The sequence below is a fragment of the Pyxicephalus adspersus genome, chromosome 3 (assembly GCF_032062135.1).
Source record: "Pyxicephalus adspersus chromosome 3, UCB_Pads_2.0, whole genome shotgun sequence".
Lineage (NCBI taxonomy): Eukaryota > Metazoa > Chordata > Amphibia > Anura > Pyxicephalidae > Pyxicephalus > Pyxicephalus adspersus.
Window position 1 is genome coordinate 130,368,723 of NC_092860.1, and position 18,763 is coordinate 130,387,485.

Sequence of the window (18,763 nt, forward strand, 5' to 3'; positions counted from 1 at the left end):
ATATATGTATATGTGTGTGTGTGTAATTAAATAATACATTTAAAATAACAATTTTCCTTTTAGTTTAAAATGCCTATTGTGAAAAAGGGACACCACCTTTTTTAAATTTTTTTCCTTTTTTTGTTTTTAACAAAAACCTGGAGAATAAAAAAAAAGCAGCTTTACCACTTAACCTTCATCTCCAGGGCCCCACCTTCCCCTGGGGGCATGTGTTTTATGTGGATAATTTACTAGGTATTTTTAGGCAGGTCCTTTCTTTTTCTCCAGGTCTGACTCAAGCACATTGGGGTCAGAGGCATCTTGAGCTTTTTTGATTGGTGAAAATGTTTTTGCTCCACACCCACATTTTTGGGTTCCCGCCCTTGAGGATGAGAAGTTTAGCATGTTGGGGTTTATTCTGTGGTTGCTCTGGTGAAGATTTTCTCTGGAATTTTTTTTAGAATCTGTTTCCTATGTTATAATTATAATGGTCTGGATCAGCCCTAACTTTCCGGTCTTCAGGGAACCCCTGCTATATATACTATATTCACAGCTCTCAGTACATTCGTGTGGTGGTCATTGGGAAGAATGGCAAGTGGGTAGAATGTCATCCTTACAAAATATTTAAAAAAATAATAATTGGATGTCACCTAAACTTACCTGGGGGGCACATATTGCTCATTCCTCAAGGAACCCTTAACAACTTCTGGAGAAATTCTGGTTGAGAAATACTGTTTTGGATATTCCGTGAAATAGTCCATTTTTTGCCTTTGTTATGTATCTCCCCAGTTTGTGTTATCTGTATTCTCAGTGGTGTCTATTATACCCCTTCGATACAAAAGTAATATTATAAAAGATAAAAATGAACACAGTGGCAACCACCCCGCTATATATTCTCTCCCCCACTATATATTCTCTCCTTCTGCTTTGAAGACTGTGTTAAGCTACGTACACACGTCAGATTTTTATCGCCCGATAATCGGCATTGGCCAATTATCGGGCGAAAATCTGCCAGTCGGTGTACAGTCGGTGTCGTCCATCGTCCGGACGACCGACCTGCCGGATCCACGGACGATGGACGACAGCCGATCCTAATGAAAGGGAAGGGGAGAGCGCGCAGCAGGGTGCCGCTCCGTCGCTCTCCCCCTCCCCTCTCCATAGAGCATGAACGGTTCATGCATCGTGCACTCCCTTGTCGTTGTAAAGGATCGTGAAAGATCCTTTCCAACGACAAAAATTGGAAGTGTGTACGCAGCTTTACTCCTTAATTTTCTTTTGGAAATGTATACACATTTGTTAGTGATAACTGGTTTTATTTACTGTTATGTAAAGCATATGAATAGAGTATCAGAACTAACATGTTTTAAAAATAATGTTTAGGAATCAATAGACAATTAAACAGGTAATAAAACATGTCTGGTTCCATTGCTCACCTCCAATTTCCTAGCCGTGGCTTCTTCTTTACCACTCTTGTTTCCTACTCTTGTGCTGAAACTTGTGAGTTTAGCTCACAGGTTAATGAAGAATTATGCTGCTCTCTTGTGGTATCATGCCCTGAAGGTAGTAAGATCATGCATGCACAATTAACCATCCTCCAAGTCTATAGCCAACCTTAAGGGGAACAGTAATTAATTGAATCTAGTGCAATGAGCTGATTAAACGTTCTGTATATCCAATATTTTCTGACTACCCCCAGGGTTTAAACTATATTGTTTGAATACAGGTGAGAAGAACAGATATGTGTCTTCCAGGGGCCTTGTTTGGTAATAAAACGTCATTCATTTTAACAAAACCATGGACTGTGCTTTTAAAAAAATACAAAGCAAATGAGTGATATTACATGTGCATTTATTTATGATAGGTGACCTCTTGTCTATGAGAACATAAAATAGCAAGTACAGTCGTCGGAATATTGTTTCCGACATATGTGCTTGTATTCTGGATGCCTCTTAGCTCATCTTTTATCACATCACGGTCAATAGGTGTGCAGGTTCTCCAAGACTGGAGAAGACAGACTATTGTGGGAGAACCTAGGTGATAAGGTAAATACATTTTTTAAAAGTTTTTAAAAAATTGTCTTGCTATTATGGGGGGTGTCTTTGCAACCCTCGCCTTAGTTATCGCAGCCCACACAGCAAATTATAGCAGATGTGTTATTATAGTAATGCTGATTTTTTTTCTAATAAATAACAGTTGTTATTGCAGATTGAGGCACACTGCTGTAATTGCATGACTGCAATTTCACTAAACTATTTTCTGCTTTGACCTGGTTCAGTATTAAAAACAATTGCTACTTACAACCATTTTAAAAAAAATAAATTTCAGGTTTTCTGGGTCATCTAGGTTCCCCCATGATGGTTTATCTTCTCCAGTGTTGGAGAACGTTGGTAAATCACACACAACGTCTGTAATGGAAATCTCCAACATAAATGTATGAAGATGAGGGAAAATGGGGTCAGTGATCTGATTTTTTCACTTGTATGAATACATTTCATCTCCAGCAATTGAACAAAACAAAATACAGAACAACATGTGAAAGGGAGCTCAAGGTACTTGGTGAGTAAAATAATACATAGTATTAAAATGTAACAGTTCATATTAATTTACCAACCTATTTTAATATACTTTTTCCATCCAGACTACTAGGAAGAAAGTATTTACAAACATCTATAGCAAAGCTTTAGGGGAATGACCTAAATGATTCAGTTAAAGCAATATTAGATCTGCAATGTTTTAATGCACATAACATTTTCTCATTGCTCTATGCTTTTTTTTGTATAAGCCAGAAAGTCTTCTTTATTTCCTCCCAGACACATCAAAACACATCACAATAATCAGTGTTTGCATTATGATTGTGCGTATTGGCAGTGATGAAACACTTGCTGTGGATTAAAAATATAAGGAGATTATAAAAGCACACAACCTGCTGGTTCACTTTTTTTAGTAATATCTTTCTGTGTCTGAATAAAGTGTTTTTTGCTTTTTTCTATTTGGCTGTAATTCCAGTTCTTTATGATGTTATTCTGTTATACGGTGCAAAAAAGCTGGTATAATCAGTAAAATTTTAAAAAGAATTAAAATGCTTTTTGGTTCTTTTTATTTTGGTTTATATAAAATTTGAAGTTTGTGCTTTTATTAATGTTTTATAGCGAATTCTGATATTTGTATATTGAAAAAAAAATATTGCAGATGTACCCTTTTATCTGATTTTGCAGAGCATATTGTGCCCAGCACTGGCAATATTTTTCCCTGTCTCAGCCTAAAAGTTCAAAAGGGCAAAGTAGTCGAGCAAGGGAGAGATATCTGTTCCTTAAGCTCCTGCTGCTTCCAGCAAAACTGTAAAGTTAGCATTTTTCAAATGTGAAAGCAGAGAAGAGCTTCATCTGATGGCTATCACTGGTACAATAGGAATCATGTGAAATTGTCACATTTGTAGTGCCTTAAAGCTTAGCTGCATCTTAAAGCTGAATTTTAAGAATATCAAAAAACAACTCATGCAGTGGGGCTCTCCCTGCACTCTAAGGATTAGGTGCTAATTAGTGTCTAGAGAGGATGTAAAAGGGACTTCTTCTTACCTTATTTCTCATGCCCTTGACTCTTATGTTGTCTTTTAAGGAATGATTAGTGATCAGTACAGTTCTATTATTATTTTACAGTATTTATATAGCACAAAGTCCATAGTCATGTCACTAGCTGTCCCTCAAAGGAGCTCACAATCTAATGTCCCTACCATAGTCATATGTCATTTATAAAGTCTAAGGTCAATTTTAGAGGGAAGCCAATTAACCTCACTGCATGTTTTTGGGATGTAACCCATACAGACAGGGGGAGAACCTACAAATTCCATGCAGATAGTGTCCTGGCAGAGATTTGAACCTGGGACCTAGGGCTGCAAAGGCCAGAGTGCTACCTCTGAGCCACCTTTCTAGTATAGATGCATGTTTCTGCTGGAGTCCTGAAGAGATGTGCTTGAACTTGCCAACAACAAATCACTTATTAGGTCTGATTTAATAAAGCTTTCCAATGCTGGAGAAGATAAACTTTTATCAGTGAAGCTGGGTGATCCAGCAAACCTGGAATGGATTTCTTAAAAGCCATTTGTTTTTTCAATCCCAGACCAGTTCCATTCCAGGTTTGCTTGGTCACCCAGGTTCACTGATGAAAGCCTAGCTTTTCCAGCCTTGGAGAGCTTTAATAAATCAGGCTCATTGCATCACATATAGTATCAGCAATGAGCATGTCTTATACCAATAAAGACCAATAGCATGCCAATAAAGACACTATATTTGTTGCCATTATGTACATACAACCACTGTCCTAGGGTAAGTAAAATCACATTTTATTGTGTTGGAAAATATGTCATTATTTATTGATAAAAAATCTTCAACTACTATACCACTATTTATGTAAGTAAAAATATTTCTTCTACCATCTACATCATCCGAATGCAACTTTTATACAGATAGTCCCTGGGTTACATAGTCCCCTCCAAGCCTCCGTCCTGCACTGGAGCGGCCAGGAAAGCCGGGTTCATATCTAGGGGTCGTCCATATGTCAGATGTCCTTAACCCGGGGACTACCTGTAAATATGTGTGCCATTACACAGATTATACCTTGTTTTGTATGATGAATGTGTAAACATATCATTGAAAGCACATATACATGTGTGCAACTAAGGACCAATCATGCACCAGTCATTGGCCAAGGTTTCCTAACAGTCAAATTGGCCAGCTATCCTCTAAAATCTATGTGGACCTTAATGAAAAACTATGCTGATTTGAGCATAATTATATTGTTTCTCATCTATTTAATTGTTGTTTTATTGTTTTCCTAATATTGTTATTATCTGTACATAAAAAAATGTAGTACATAAAAAATAATCTCCAAAACACAACAAGTTCTCCCTTCAAGCTACTGAACCCTGTAAACAATGGACAATACAGCAGAAAGTAAAGAGAAACTGCTAGAAGTGAAAAGATTTATTGTCTATATGCAATACATTAATATTATTTTTTTAGCGTTGACTATAATAAAATATGGACAAACCTGATAAAAAAATGTAACCCACACAAACAACGTACAATGTAGGTAGGATTTAGCTAGCACCGAATCAATATGATTGTGTAGAGGGAAAAAGAATATAGTTATTTATATTTATTTTGTGTCTTTCTTCCTTCAGCTGTTTACTTTTGTAGTGAGAGGCAGATCTTTTCTAATCCAATAAAGTAAAAACTAGTGTGGATCTATTGGTTTTCAGTATAATTTAAATAAAAATGTTATTTCAGAATTAAGGACATTTTAAATCCACACAATAAATATATTACTATATTTAATAGTATTATTATTATATATAACAATTATAATTACCTAATGTGAAACTAAAATTATTTTGGTCATTTTTATTTTACATTATTGAAGTTCAATCTAATTTTATAAAGCATTTCACATCACTTGTTAAACCCTGCAGAGCCTGTTTATTTTTATCTGTCTTTGAAAGTGGTTTTTGCATGCTGCAAATATTAATTATCTGCATGCAATATTTCACATTTACCTGTTTTAAAAGAATTCAGTACAATACTTGTATTTTATATTTGTAAATAATTTATATATGCTTTGAACATCAAATGTTCCTTTTAAAGCGGAACTAAACTAAAGATAAAAAAAATCACACTTACCTTTAATCCCACAGATCTGTCTATCCATCAGGAGGTTTCTTCAATCGGGTCCCGCCTCGTCCCAGTATCCTTGTTCGGCCCGGCTCAATTATATTTTTTCACTGTCCCATCCCATTGTGGGGTGCGGAGGAGACATGCAAGTAAAAGTAAAACTGCAGCAGAGTCTCCATTATGTCCAAATCCCCAAGTGGAAGGGACTGTATGGTGTGGAAGAGATAAAACAGCTCTTACATATCTATCCATCCTTTGTCTCTTTATGAAAACAGGGACTCATACATCCACTCTGACAGTCACTTGTGGGAATCAATTACTGCAATTGAAGCACATGGACATGGAAGTTTCCCACTAGGGGATGTTTATAGGAAGTGTCTGATTCCCAGTTTTATAAATAGCCTGTGTTTGAATGTTGTCTAGAATTCAGGACTAATATATAAAATTATATTATTAGAATATAAAATTATAATTATAAAATATTAAGTTATAAAATATTAAAATATTTTAATAATAAAATATTAAATTTGGGGTTCGGCAGGATCTCTTTATGCAGTATTATCATAAATAGTATATGCATAAAAGTGACATAAAAATGGATAATGACCAAATGCTCACAAAAGCAAGATATTTGATGGATGCGGATTGTTTCTGGAAACAATCTTTTGTAATTGTTTCCAGTGATAGATGAATGAACAAGCACCTTACACAAAGAGTTAGGCTATGTACATGCGTCAGATGATTCTCGGCCGATACGAGCTGTCAGGTTTGTCTCGGATGAGAATCTGACGTGTATACAGAGGTCATCCAACATTGGGCATGATTTCTTAAAGCTCTTCAAGGCTGGGGAGAATACACTTTTATCATTAAAGCTGGGTGATCCAGCAAACCTAGAAAAATGGATTTCTTCAGAGTCCATTATATTATTAGAATATAAAATTATAATTATAAAATATTAAGTTATAAAATATTAAAATATTTTAATAATAAAATATTAAATTTGCTATTTGTTAATAAATGTTTTGAATCCTAGACCCCATCCATTCCAGGTTTGCTGGATCACCTAGTTTCACTGATGAAAGTGTATCTTCTCCAGCCTCGGGGAGCTTTAAGAAACCAGGCCCATTGATCTTGGATCTGTCCTGGTGGAGAAGATGAATGGCTGCGATGGAAGTGATGGGAGGAGAGTACAGCGGAGAGCCTTGCTCACTCTCTCCCCTCTCCATAGAACAGAATAGCGCTCTATGTACAGTGCTCATACATTCATCTTTCAGTCGTTTGTCACTGGATCGTTTCCAAGGACAATATTTAAGTGTGTGTATGCAACCTTATTCTGTTCTATGAAGAGGGGAGGACAAGCAAATGGCATCCCACAGTGCTTACCTCTATAGAAGTGAACTGCAGTCATTCCGGATCGGTTATTCATCAATACACTATGATATTTTCGCCTGAGCAAGCATGACCATTTGTCTTGGGCAACTATTATCTGACTTTACACATACATGTAAATATACATACATGTACATAACTTTAGCTTGCTCTTGTCAGTTTTCTGTCTCAGCTTTGATTTTGATTTGTCTATTACCTGTCCGAGCCTTGCTATCTTGCTATCAATTCTATGTATTGTGTTGCCTGATTTCAATTTACATAGCATACAGCCACCATCCCTAGGAGATTAAATCATGAATATCAAAATGATCAAAGTATGGGATTTTACGGGCAGTTGGATATCATAAAACTATAATACTTTATTTACATCATCTTAAAAGGTATATATTTAAAAATCATACATGCCTCTTTCCATTGTGAAAGGTTAGGAAAAATAAATAACATCATAACATATATGAGCTGAATACACTGTACATATTACACATTTTGGAACCATCCGACACGTTTCGCAGACTATGTCCGCTTCTTCAGAGGTGTAATTAGTACAGATAGTAGGTGTATCAGCACTACAACATAATACAAAAAAACATTATTATAGAGGCTTGCATGTACAATTGTATCTAATATCATAAAATCTAAACATCAAAGCATATGTTTATCCACTATATTTAAGAAAGACACAATGAATATCATGAAGAAGGATCATGGATAGGGATTCAAAGATATCCTTATAAGTATTCATACATCTATACATACATATATATATGTATATAAATAAAAAGAGATCATCACCAAGATTCAAGATTCTCATATCCCAGAGATTACAACTGGGATCAACAATCTTGCTATCAATGCTATATTGTCTTGTCTCATTGGTCTCACAACAATTTGTCCCTACACAAGTTGTCAGGTTTTTTTCCGTCTGTGTGGTTGCATCCTGTCTTGTGTGTCTACATAAAACCTTCAGATCTAGTACCTGTTTGTGTGAAGTATAAATCTTTACTTTGTCCATTTTGTGTTGAATCATTGCTGAGGACTAAAACCTGGGATTGTGAGATGAACAACTCTCTTTCACAGTTTTGACCTCCGCTCCTGTCCAACTACCCGTTCTGGCATTTGATCATTAACGATGCAATATGCCACATTATTTTCTACTTTTTCCCTTGATTTAGTACCAGGAGTGTTGTCTGGGCCATACATTCCTGCTGGTTATGACAATTGATTAAGCCATATTTATTTCACAGAGATATCTGTTAACAGGTAGATTTTTGCCCATCAGCACCTGAAATGACAGCACAGATTCCAGAAGCAGAAGCAGTAGGAGTTTTCAGTCCTGCTTGGTCCTATTAATTCTAAAACAATAAAAATACAGTCATTGTATTACATTAAAAAAAAAAGTTTCATGCCCTAAATAACAATATAGTCAGTAAAATAAATAGACAAAGCAGAATGACTGTAAGGACAGCACATTATCTTAATGTCTTCTTGTCTGTCTTTATGGCTAACATCATTTTAAAGTCACTTCCAGGGAAATTCATCAGACAGATGAGTCTCAGCTCTGTACTACAAATTTAAAGAAAGCTGTGTTATAGCTGGTCTCCAGGTAGATGAAAAAGACACAATAATGCCAATTTCCAATGAATTATAATTCATTATGTTTTATGTAATGCAGGCATTGCAAGTACCTAAAATGACCCCTGGTATCAGCATCTTGCAGTCCTGGTACATCAGAGCTCAGAGAGGAGGAGGAATAAGCAGCAAAGGCTGATTGTAAAAAAAAGCAGAGTTCTAGAGATGGGAATTACAGTGCTGCTTCTCTTTGGGTAGGTAGACTTGAAAGTTAAAGTGACCTGCAGGAATAAGTTGTGTATATCTTAGGGCTGTATGGACAGAATAACAAGTCCTTTGCAAGGAAAAACAACTTTTGTTAATGTATTTTATATATATATAAATATATATATATATATATATATATATATATATATATATAAATATTTTTTTTTTCTCTTTAGATGTTTGCCTACAATTCAGTTTCCCCTCCCTGGCACTAACCTTTTTACTGTACCGTATTACTTGGGCTGGGAATTCAATGCAAAATCAGTTATTCCCGAGCATTGTTCAGGGGGAGCTGTTTAAACATTCTACGCCAGGCCCATGCAGCACACAGGTTAGCACCAGGGATTTAAGATTGCCGTCTGTGTTCAGGATGAACAAGGTGAGGAATAATTAGCACCCCTACCCTTTTTTGAAGAACACGTCCAGGTTTGTACCTGGTTGCAAAAATTAGAACAAATCAAGCACTGTCAGCACTCAGTTTTCTAGGAGGTACTGCTAGTGGACCCCTGATATTTCCATAAAGAGAACTTGTCACTTGCATTATTCTATCACACAGGGGTTTGGCAGTTCCTTTGTGATAGTTCAAAAATTACAGTTAAAAATTAAATAAAAGATAGGGCATCTTCAGACTAACTGTTTAAATTCTACTTACAAAACGGTTAACATTGGACCAAATATTTATTTTATGCAGGTGATTTATGAAGCATTTTTTGATTATTATTATTAATATTATTTTTATTTTTTTATATTATAATATTATTATTATTTATGAAGCATTATGAAGCATTGTGCATTTTTATGGACACACTTACAATGTTACATGCAGCATTCTGATGCCTCCATGGAATTGAATTGGTTCTACTTGTGCAAATATTCAGTAAGAAAACAAGTAGGCAGTAAGCAAGTAAGCATTTGCAAGCATTTTTTTTACAAGAAAAAAATGAAAAAGAAAAGCAAATGTTCAACTAAGCTATTTCAAGCCCGTTGCAAATGCCTGCAAAGGTGCTAAGAAATGCCTAAAAAAGCCTAGCAGTGACAGCCTGTTATACTGTAACTGCTGGATGCCTAGTGTTTGACAGTAGGCACCTGAAGGCAGAAAATACTGTGGTATTTACCCCCAGATGTGAACCTACCCATAGATAAAATACACAAGAAAAACATAAAGAAACTTTAACTTGAAATGTGTTATCACATAGGGACTTCTCATCCTTCTTGTGATAATGAAAACACATGAAAAATAAATAAAAAGCAAATATTAAATAAAATAAGTTAAAAAAAAGTAATCATGGGACACACAGCCTTGCCCCCATGCACATACATAAATATGTGTACCCCCAGTACACACGTGTGTGTAAACACCAATTGGGTAACACACATTGACTATTATATTAGAGGAATAATTCTATCACCATTATTTACAGTTTTCTCTAAACTAATGAGATGGTATGATTTTGAAAATGTTACAATTTTTGAGCTTGACATATCCACTATCTTTTTACTCAACACAGTTTTGTTTTACATTTTGAAAAAATGTGAAATATTTTGTTGCTAAAAAAAATTAGTTTGAAAAAGAGTTGTTCAAATATTATATGGCAAAAAAATATGCATAATACTATCTTATTATTGTGCAGGTTTATTGCTTTCAGAGATTATTTCATGGTGTGGAGTTATTGACAGGGCTAAAATACTCATTCTAACATGTACTAAAAGATAGCTTTTTGCTTTTCTGTGGGTAACTGTAATGCCAATGTAATGCTGAGCTCTTCTGCAACCTCCTGTAACTCTTTAATGACCAAGACAAACTCTGCAGTTGTTACTTTTTGCATATCAAAGCACAATTTGCTCCAGAAGTTAATGAACGTCTAGACTCCATAAAGTTTTTTGCTTTGTTTGTGATTACCTCACAGTGAGGATTTTAAACAGTAACTGGCATCATGCTGCCTAATATGTTAAGACAAACATCTGTCCTGATTGCATTTATTAAAATAATGTACCTGTCCTGACTTACATACAAATTCAACTTAAGAACAAACCTACAGTCCCTATCTTGTATGTAACCCAGGAACTACCTGTACTAATAAAATTTAAAGGAAAACAAATACGTCTTCTTTTGTTGGACTCCTGAACATGCTAATTGCCTGGCTTGCTTGCTTCTCTAGATTTACCCCGTCTTTTTTATTAATCTGAGCATGTACAAAAAAGTGCGCTGATTAGGAAAGTCAGAGAAAAGTTGGAAGTTTTTATCGACATGATTGTTGCGGGTCATTCCGCCATTGGGGCAGAATGTGAGCCAAGCTCTAAGAAGTAGTCACTGATATCAGAGTTCACACTGCCAGGTTCCTGGATTCTTCTGCATTTGACTGATAAAAGCGCACATCAAACACAGGTCTAACAATTTTAGAGCTGTAGTATCAACAACAGATCCTAGTCTGTTTGACGCGCTTTGTTTCCCTTTGGACGCAGCAAGCAAAGCGAATCAAATGCAGCCTTTTTGTGTGTTTCGCATTTGAATACATGCATTTTAGCAATGTTGTGTGTCTACACATTCCCCTAAAATGCTGAAAGCAGGAAAAAAAAATATGATTTAATTATGTCAGCAGAAAATATTTACTAGAATCAGTTGTCAAAATGTAACTGGTGCAATTGGTGAATAGTATAAAGAGCTGTATTCAAGGAATGTATAGGAGAGTTGTATTGTACAGGATTACTGGTAACAAGTTGTATGAGCTCTGGTCCTAACCAATAACATCAGAGGGTGGGACAGTCCACAATATGAGTTCTACTATAGCAGTCCATGGGCTGCACAGGCTGCCCACCAGTGCTAGAGGCATGCTGCATGTAGACTGCACACATTGGAGAGTGCACACACTTCTCTAGCAACAATTCCTACAGCTCATCCACATCTTCCTCCTGGAGACATGGCAAAACAATAGAAGATTTCTTTCCTGCACACAAACACTGGGATTAACCTGGCAATAATGGAAGCATTGGATCTGCGAGTAGACAATGACACAAGTTACAATGGGGTTCTCTGTGAGATCACTGACACTGGAGCTATCATCAGCTGCCTAGGGGACTTCACACACAATGCAACCCTCCCTGGCAAAGGTAGGTACTCACTGCTGCCAAAACTACATGTGAAAGGAGCATTACCAGTGTCTGGGATTGCTGGGACTTGTAGTACCACAGCTAAAGGACAGGGGATGTCCTGGCTTCTTATGCCAGTTATACACTATGAAAGGTGTTTTTTTGAACTAATTAATTTATTAATGAATAATTTAATTTAATAATGAATTATTTTATAATGAGGATATTATGGATGCAGATTATAATAAACAAGTGAATAGTGGAAATACTTTTAGTTGAAAGCAGGAATATTTTCTATGCCAAATGCAATATCACTTATAAATGTCATATTGTATGCCTGAAATATATGTGCGTGTATTTGTGTGTGAGGACAACCTACTCATTTTTAATGGATTTGACAGCACACTTTGTTGCAACAAAAAAAGAAGAAAAGAGAATCATTGATTTGTAACATTGTTGGCAATATTATAAATGTGTGTTGGTTAACATTCTAATTAAATGTCAATGTGAGGTAGTGCATGCTTTACTACATGTTCCCAAAATGTGAGGAACAAACTCAGATTCATAACTTCCTGCGGTTGCATTAACCTTTTTTTGCATGTTAACCTGCATTGTATTCAGGTAGCTCATTCACATAAAATGGATTGTCAGTGCATTGGATCCAAATTTGAACTGAAAAATTTGAATTGTGTTTTATCATGTGTGACTGTACACTGCAATGAGCTGATGTGCTATAAATGCGTCAATGTGCCTTCAGAATGAATGGCTGCACTGTTCTTTAAAGTGCATTGTGATGCCATGCATATTATAACACATCAGCAAATGTGAACCCATCCTCTTGGAAAAATGAATTATATAACTGGTAACAAAGTAAGCTGGAGCTGCTACCTATAACTTGTTTTAGTTTCCCAGGGTTAGGCAGCAGCCATAATTCTCCTTGTGCCATTTTTTTTGGACCTGGTTGGGTAATTCTATAGCGTATCCCTATATGTGTTTAAATGTGATCGGCTTACTGGAATGCTCAGCCTATGTTGTCATGCTGATCCTTTGGCTTTAAAACCATCAAAATCACTTGCTGAGAACTAATGTGCACATCTACTGTTCTGACTTCATTGGTTGCATACTTGCTTCGGGGTCACTAACTCAAACCTATTGAAGTCATAAATAACCAAGCATTTAGCAGTTTGAGAAGGACATCAATTACACCCTAAGTTTTCTTTATGGAAATAATCCTCTCAATAAATGGTTATCTTGTTTCACTGCATGACTGTATATGTGAATGTTTGTCTATTACATATGCATGCTCTGCTTCCTGCTCAGCATTGCTGCATAGTGTCTACTATCTCACCTGTGCTGTTTTGTCCTAATACAAGTCTGAGGGTCCGGTCTAATCCTTCTTATCTCAGCAGCTACTAAAGCAAACCGGTGCTTTGCCCAGCTGGTGTGTTTTTATTTCTCCCTCCATACCAGAATATACTTATTTATTTTATTTCTTTGCTGGTCTGCACTGTGCCAAGAATTGAGGAAGGGCCCCAGTACTTCCAGGCATTATTGTTATTATTATTACATAGAATTTGGAATAATCTTTCCATGTGATGTCTCCGCTGCAATCATCACGCAGGAAGTTTATAGCCCTGTAGAAGTCATGACTGGCAACATTCAGCTTGCAGGGGTCTTTTCTTGCTCCTGGGGTGGTTGCACAGAGCAGAAATGGAGAAAAAAGAAGGTAGATATTTGTGTTCGTGGATTCTTCATTAAAGCAAACCTGTTGCAAAAACTTGCTGGGACACACAAATGTAAGATGAAGCCATAACTACATAGGGAAGAGTGTACAAATCTCTTTATAAAATAATAAAATTGCCATCTCAAAAACTTCTTTAAATGTTTCAACAAAAACTCAAAGGGGTCTATTTATAAAGCAGTGAATCTGACATTCACTGAAACATTCCCAGACAGAGAATCTTCCAGGTCCATGTGTTTCAATGGATGTAATTGATTCGCCACCAGAGAATGTTTATGTGAATGTCAGCTTCCCTGCTTTATAAATAGACCTGCTTTATAAAAAAAACATAATGTTCTGTTAGTAAAACATAACTGAAACTTTGTACATTTTAGTAATGAAATGAACATAAGGGAAATGAAATAAAATGATGAATGATATAAGGAATGAATATAATAAAATGATGAATGATATAAGGAATGAATATAATAAAATGATGAATGATATAAGGAATGAAAATGATGAATGATATAAGGAATGAATATAATAAAATGATGAATGATATAAGGAATGAATATAATAAAATGATGAATGATATAAGGAATGAATATGAGACCATTTCTTTATATCTATGTCAATCGAGTCATCATATCTACCAGGGATATATGGATAAAGGATGTACAAGTATATGATCATCAAAGTATCTGGTTGTATGTATTGTACAGGGGAACTAGACGAATGCATTGCCCATCAGCCAGTGGAGGACTCCGGTTCTGGTTCTCTAACATTCTATAGCAGATGTGCCGACAGAGGATATTCTACCTGTGATATACCCCAAGGAAATGTATTCCATATCCTTTTATAATGAAGAGCTTCTGCTAACTTTAGGTTAATTAACTTGGCGCTGTGGTTTGAAGTCACGTGACAATGAGACAATGTACAAGGGTAACGCCGCAATTAAGTCATGTTGAGGGAAGAATCCACAATCAGATCTTCCATTTACTTGTCTGGCCGATCTGATTAGGATCAAAGATCATCAGTTTCCGTTATGTAAAAACTGCTCATTTGGCTGTAAACATGCCGCAATCATAGTCACTTGAAACATGAAAAGTGATGTTCTTGAAAAAAAATTATATAAATATACTTGTTAATAGCACCCTTATAACTGCAGAAGTGAATAGGATTACTGCATCTTTATAGCCTTAATAATAATATAATAATATATATATTATATATATTATAATAATTATAATAATATAATAATATAATCTATAATATATTTATATATATATATATATATATATATATATATATATATATATGTTTGAGTTTAATAAGCTTTATCATTGTCATAGATTGTTTTTTTCCCAGTAAGATCTGTTGCTGTCAAGTCTCATTGGCTCTCATAAGTGAGAATAATGCTGATTGTGGCTGGTAATGACAAGCACTTGTATCAATCATTTCTATAATGAGCATTTGAAATCATCCAGCTTGCGATTCAAAAATGATCAGATGAATTAGTGCAATTTATTACTACCCCTGGCAAATAAATAAATCAATTATTCTGGGTAGATTGTCCTAATCTTTTCTTTTTGTAAAACTGGTAGTGCATGATCCTTGATGGTGCAGAGAGAGGCACTGACATTATCCGTCTTTAGCTGGACTCTGCATTGATCCATTGTAGGGGGTGACCTATACTCACAATATTTCCTCAGTAATCTGGGTTGGGTGATGCACCATTAACAGATAACTAAGGCCATTGGACCTCATTTATCAAAGCTCTCCAAAGCTGGATAACATAGACATGGGAGAACCTGGGTGATCCAGCAAACATGAAATGGATCTGGTCCAGAATTGAAAACATTTGACAAATATTAGCAAATGATTTTAGGAAATCCCCCTCCACTCCTACAGATTTTTTCTGAAAAAAAATCTGGGGAGTGGGGTGGGATTTAACAAAAAATAGAGTTTTAAAGTTTAAAACAGAACTCCAGCCAAAATTAACACAATTAACACATAACCTATTAAAGAAAAAAATATCAAAACCAGCTTTTTCTGCAATATTTAGCTTTATTCAATAAATGTAGCATGCAGTACTTTTTTCAGCCGATAGATCCCATTTTGAGCCAGCATCGTTCAAGCTACTTCTTCTGAACCCTGGTTGTCCTGCACCAATCCCAACCTATGGATGGACATTGAAAAGAAAAGCAGAGCAGTAATAGGCTCATCTCTATGTCAGCGTACTCTTTTTATTGGTATGCTTCTTGTCCGCGCATTATTTTACAGATGGCAGTTACATTTTCTCATTACATATGGAGGCTGTTTTTCTTACCTAGCAGCACTTCACAATGATTACTTGCTTCTTTTTCTCTGTATAAGTCTATGGGGCAGATCAGACGTGACTGAACAGACTCTCTAAGAGGCTAAAAAATGTATCTTAGTACAACTGCTTCACAATATATGAATGTAATAAGGGTAATAATGGAGAAGCATTGCTTCCAGTCACATCCTGCTCCCCCAGTCAGGGTCCCCTGGGCTCCGGTATATTACATTGCCTAGGAGGAGGCTGACTGATAAATCCTCCTGGACCAAAGTCTTCCCCATCTGTCACAGTAGGAGAGCTGTGCAGTCAAAGCATGAAGAGCATGGAAGTAATGTGTTCCAGCAAAGTATTGTGGTATAGAAGGGCAGGATAAAACCAATCACCCTGCCAGATAAAGTAATGGAATGTCTTACAGTTTGAAATTGTCCTAGGAATGAACGTGAGGGTAAATATTCCAATAATTATTCCCATTGTGTCTCCAACACAGGTCATTTTCAATGTGTTCCACCAGCTTCAGAGTTCAAAAGCTGGTATAGTGTAGGACATATTTGTAAAACAGTATTTTATAAATATTTAACACTTTTTTTTATTGTTTGTTTTTTTATGGTTTTAAGCTGTGGTAAAAATGAGCCCCATAGAGACAAGCTCATTAGCTGCTTCTCCTTTTACTGTCCATTCAAAGGCTTGGAGAGGGACCTAAGTGCAGAATCTGTTCTTCTGTCCTGCCAGACAGGTCTGTGTCACATCTTTTAGACGATACAACAGCTCCAACTTATTTGTGTGTTTAGCCATTTGCCTAGAGGTCACTTGTTCATGAATTTCATCTTGGCAAAATATTTTGTGTTACAGATTTGCACACGGCTGTTCGGATTTTCCTCTATTCTCTGATCTTTCTGCTTGGAGTCATGGGGAACAGTCTGGTTATCGTGGTACTTATAAGAAATAAGCGGATGAGGACAGTCACCAATATATTCTTACTCTCGCTGGCGGTCAGCGATCTCATGCTCTGTCTTTTCTGCATGCCCTTTACCCTCATTCCTAACTTGTTGGAGGACTTTATTTTTGGGAGCACCGTCTGCAGAGCTGCCTTCTATTTCATGGGTAAGTCACCAGCCCTCATACAAAAAGCAAACTGAAAAGACCTTGACTTGTATAAACCCTAGAAATAAACTTTCACTAATTAAACATTAGCCAGCCAATAGGAAGCCTTGTGGTGTTCTGCCCTGTAGTTATGTAAACATAGTGTAGCTGCGTATTGTTGTGTATTGCTAAGCATTCTTGCACACTGGGTGCTTTTAAATAAAACTAAAAGACGTACATAGTTTAGGGCCATTTTAGATTTGCAGTTGATTGCAGCCTTCTACTGCAGGCTTAATAGTGCTCCCAACTGCTCTCATCAAATTCAAAGCGGAACTAAACGGAAAAATAAAAGAATCACACTTTAATGCCAGAGAATCCCTGATTGCGCTGGACCTTTCCTAGATCAGGTCCAACTCCGTCCTGGAATTCTTCTTCATCCCCGCATAGAGGAAGCACTGGGCACCGCCATCTTCAGTCTTCTTCCTTTTTCTGGCTACGTCACCCGATTTCCAAATGTAAAGGGGAAAAACAGAGAGCCGATCCCACTGTGCATGCGTGAGATGGACATCTCTTTCCCCTTAGTGAAGGAAAATGCCCGAGATCAGGAACAGTCAAGAGCCACATGGGATGCGTGACATAGGTATTCTAGGCGTCCCTATGCACCCATTTAGTCTTGATCCCTGCAGTGATCAAGACAAAAAAGGGAGGTTGGATTGAAAAAAAAAAGATGGTAAGTTTTACTTTATATAAAGGGGTTATTTACCCTTTTATGCAAAAAACTTTGAGTTTAAAGGGAGTTGGGAACACTTTTCTGCATGTGTTTGTGGCTGTAATTGCAAACAAGTTGTTACCGGGTTTCCAGGTTACTTTTCCTCCTCTGCTGGAAGTACTGCACTGCAACTGCATGATAAAGTGGTTGTCAAATGCTGCAGTCAGGAGAGGCCAACCTCCTTAAGGCCCAGACTTCGGTCCGAAAAACATGCGATTAGCCAGGTCCCGAACACAGGAAAAGAAGGAGCAAGAAGCGTTCTGTTGCTTTCAGAAGCTGCGGCATGATCCACTACAAATGCAGCTACATGCAAACCCATAGTAGTTCCTAACCGCTCCCCATCAGTTCAATAAGAGCAGTTGGGAGTGTAGTTGAGCCTGCAGTAAAATACTGTGATCTACCGCAAGTCCCAAATGGCCTTAATTATATTTACCACTTGCAGCCAGGCGTGGTTAATCTTTAGCTTGTTTCACAGTGGAATAGAAATCAGGAGTAGGAAAGAACAGTTACAGTCACTGTGCAATGGTAAAAAAAAAAAACATTTTGCAAGGATGGGGCCATGTGGCTTCATTAGTTACACACAGCTTCAACCATCAGTCAGCAACATTCCGGTTCCAATGGGCTTATTATTAGCATGACCATCAAAGTGACTGTCATTACTGCAATTATATGCAAATAATATTTTAAATATATATATAACATAGTAAAAATGTTTATTAAAGGGCTAACCTAATACATAATCTAATACACATAATACAATACAAGTCATATTAACACTTTTCATGCATTCTTATGAAGCGATTCTGTTTTTAAAGTCTTTTTTTTTTCTAAAAGTAAAAATTTGGTGCAATACAAACTTTCTTTTATGAAGCTATTATAAATGTGAGCACTTTGCACCTTTCCTTCAGTTTCCT

General features: G+C 36.4%; 1 protein-coding gene across 1 annotated transcript in view; it reads left to right on the top strand.

The window, feature by feature from the left end:
• The first annotated feature begins 11,480 nt into the window (after positions 1-11,480).
• CCKAR (cholecystokinin A receptor) overlaps positions 11,481-18,763 on the top strand; it is a 28,287-nt gene continuing 21,004 nt past the window's right edge. Inside the window, exons 1-2 of the mRNA XM_072406358.1 lie at positions 11,481-11,978; positions 16,850-17,101. Coding sequence (XP_072262459.1) covers positions 11,849-11,978; positions 16,850-17,101 — 382 coding nt within the window. The 5' untranslated portion in view covers positions 11,481-11,848. The remainder of the gene's footprint in view (positions 11,979-16,849; positions 17,102-18,763) is intronic.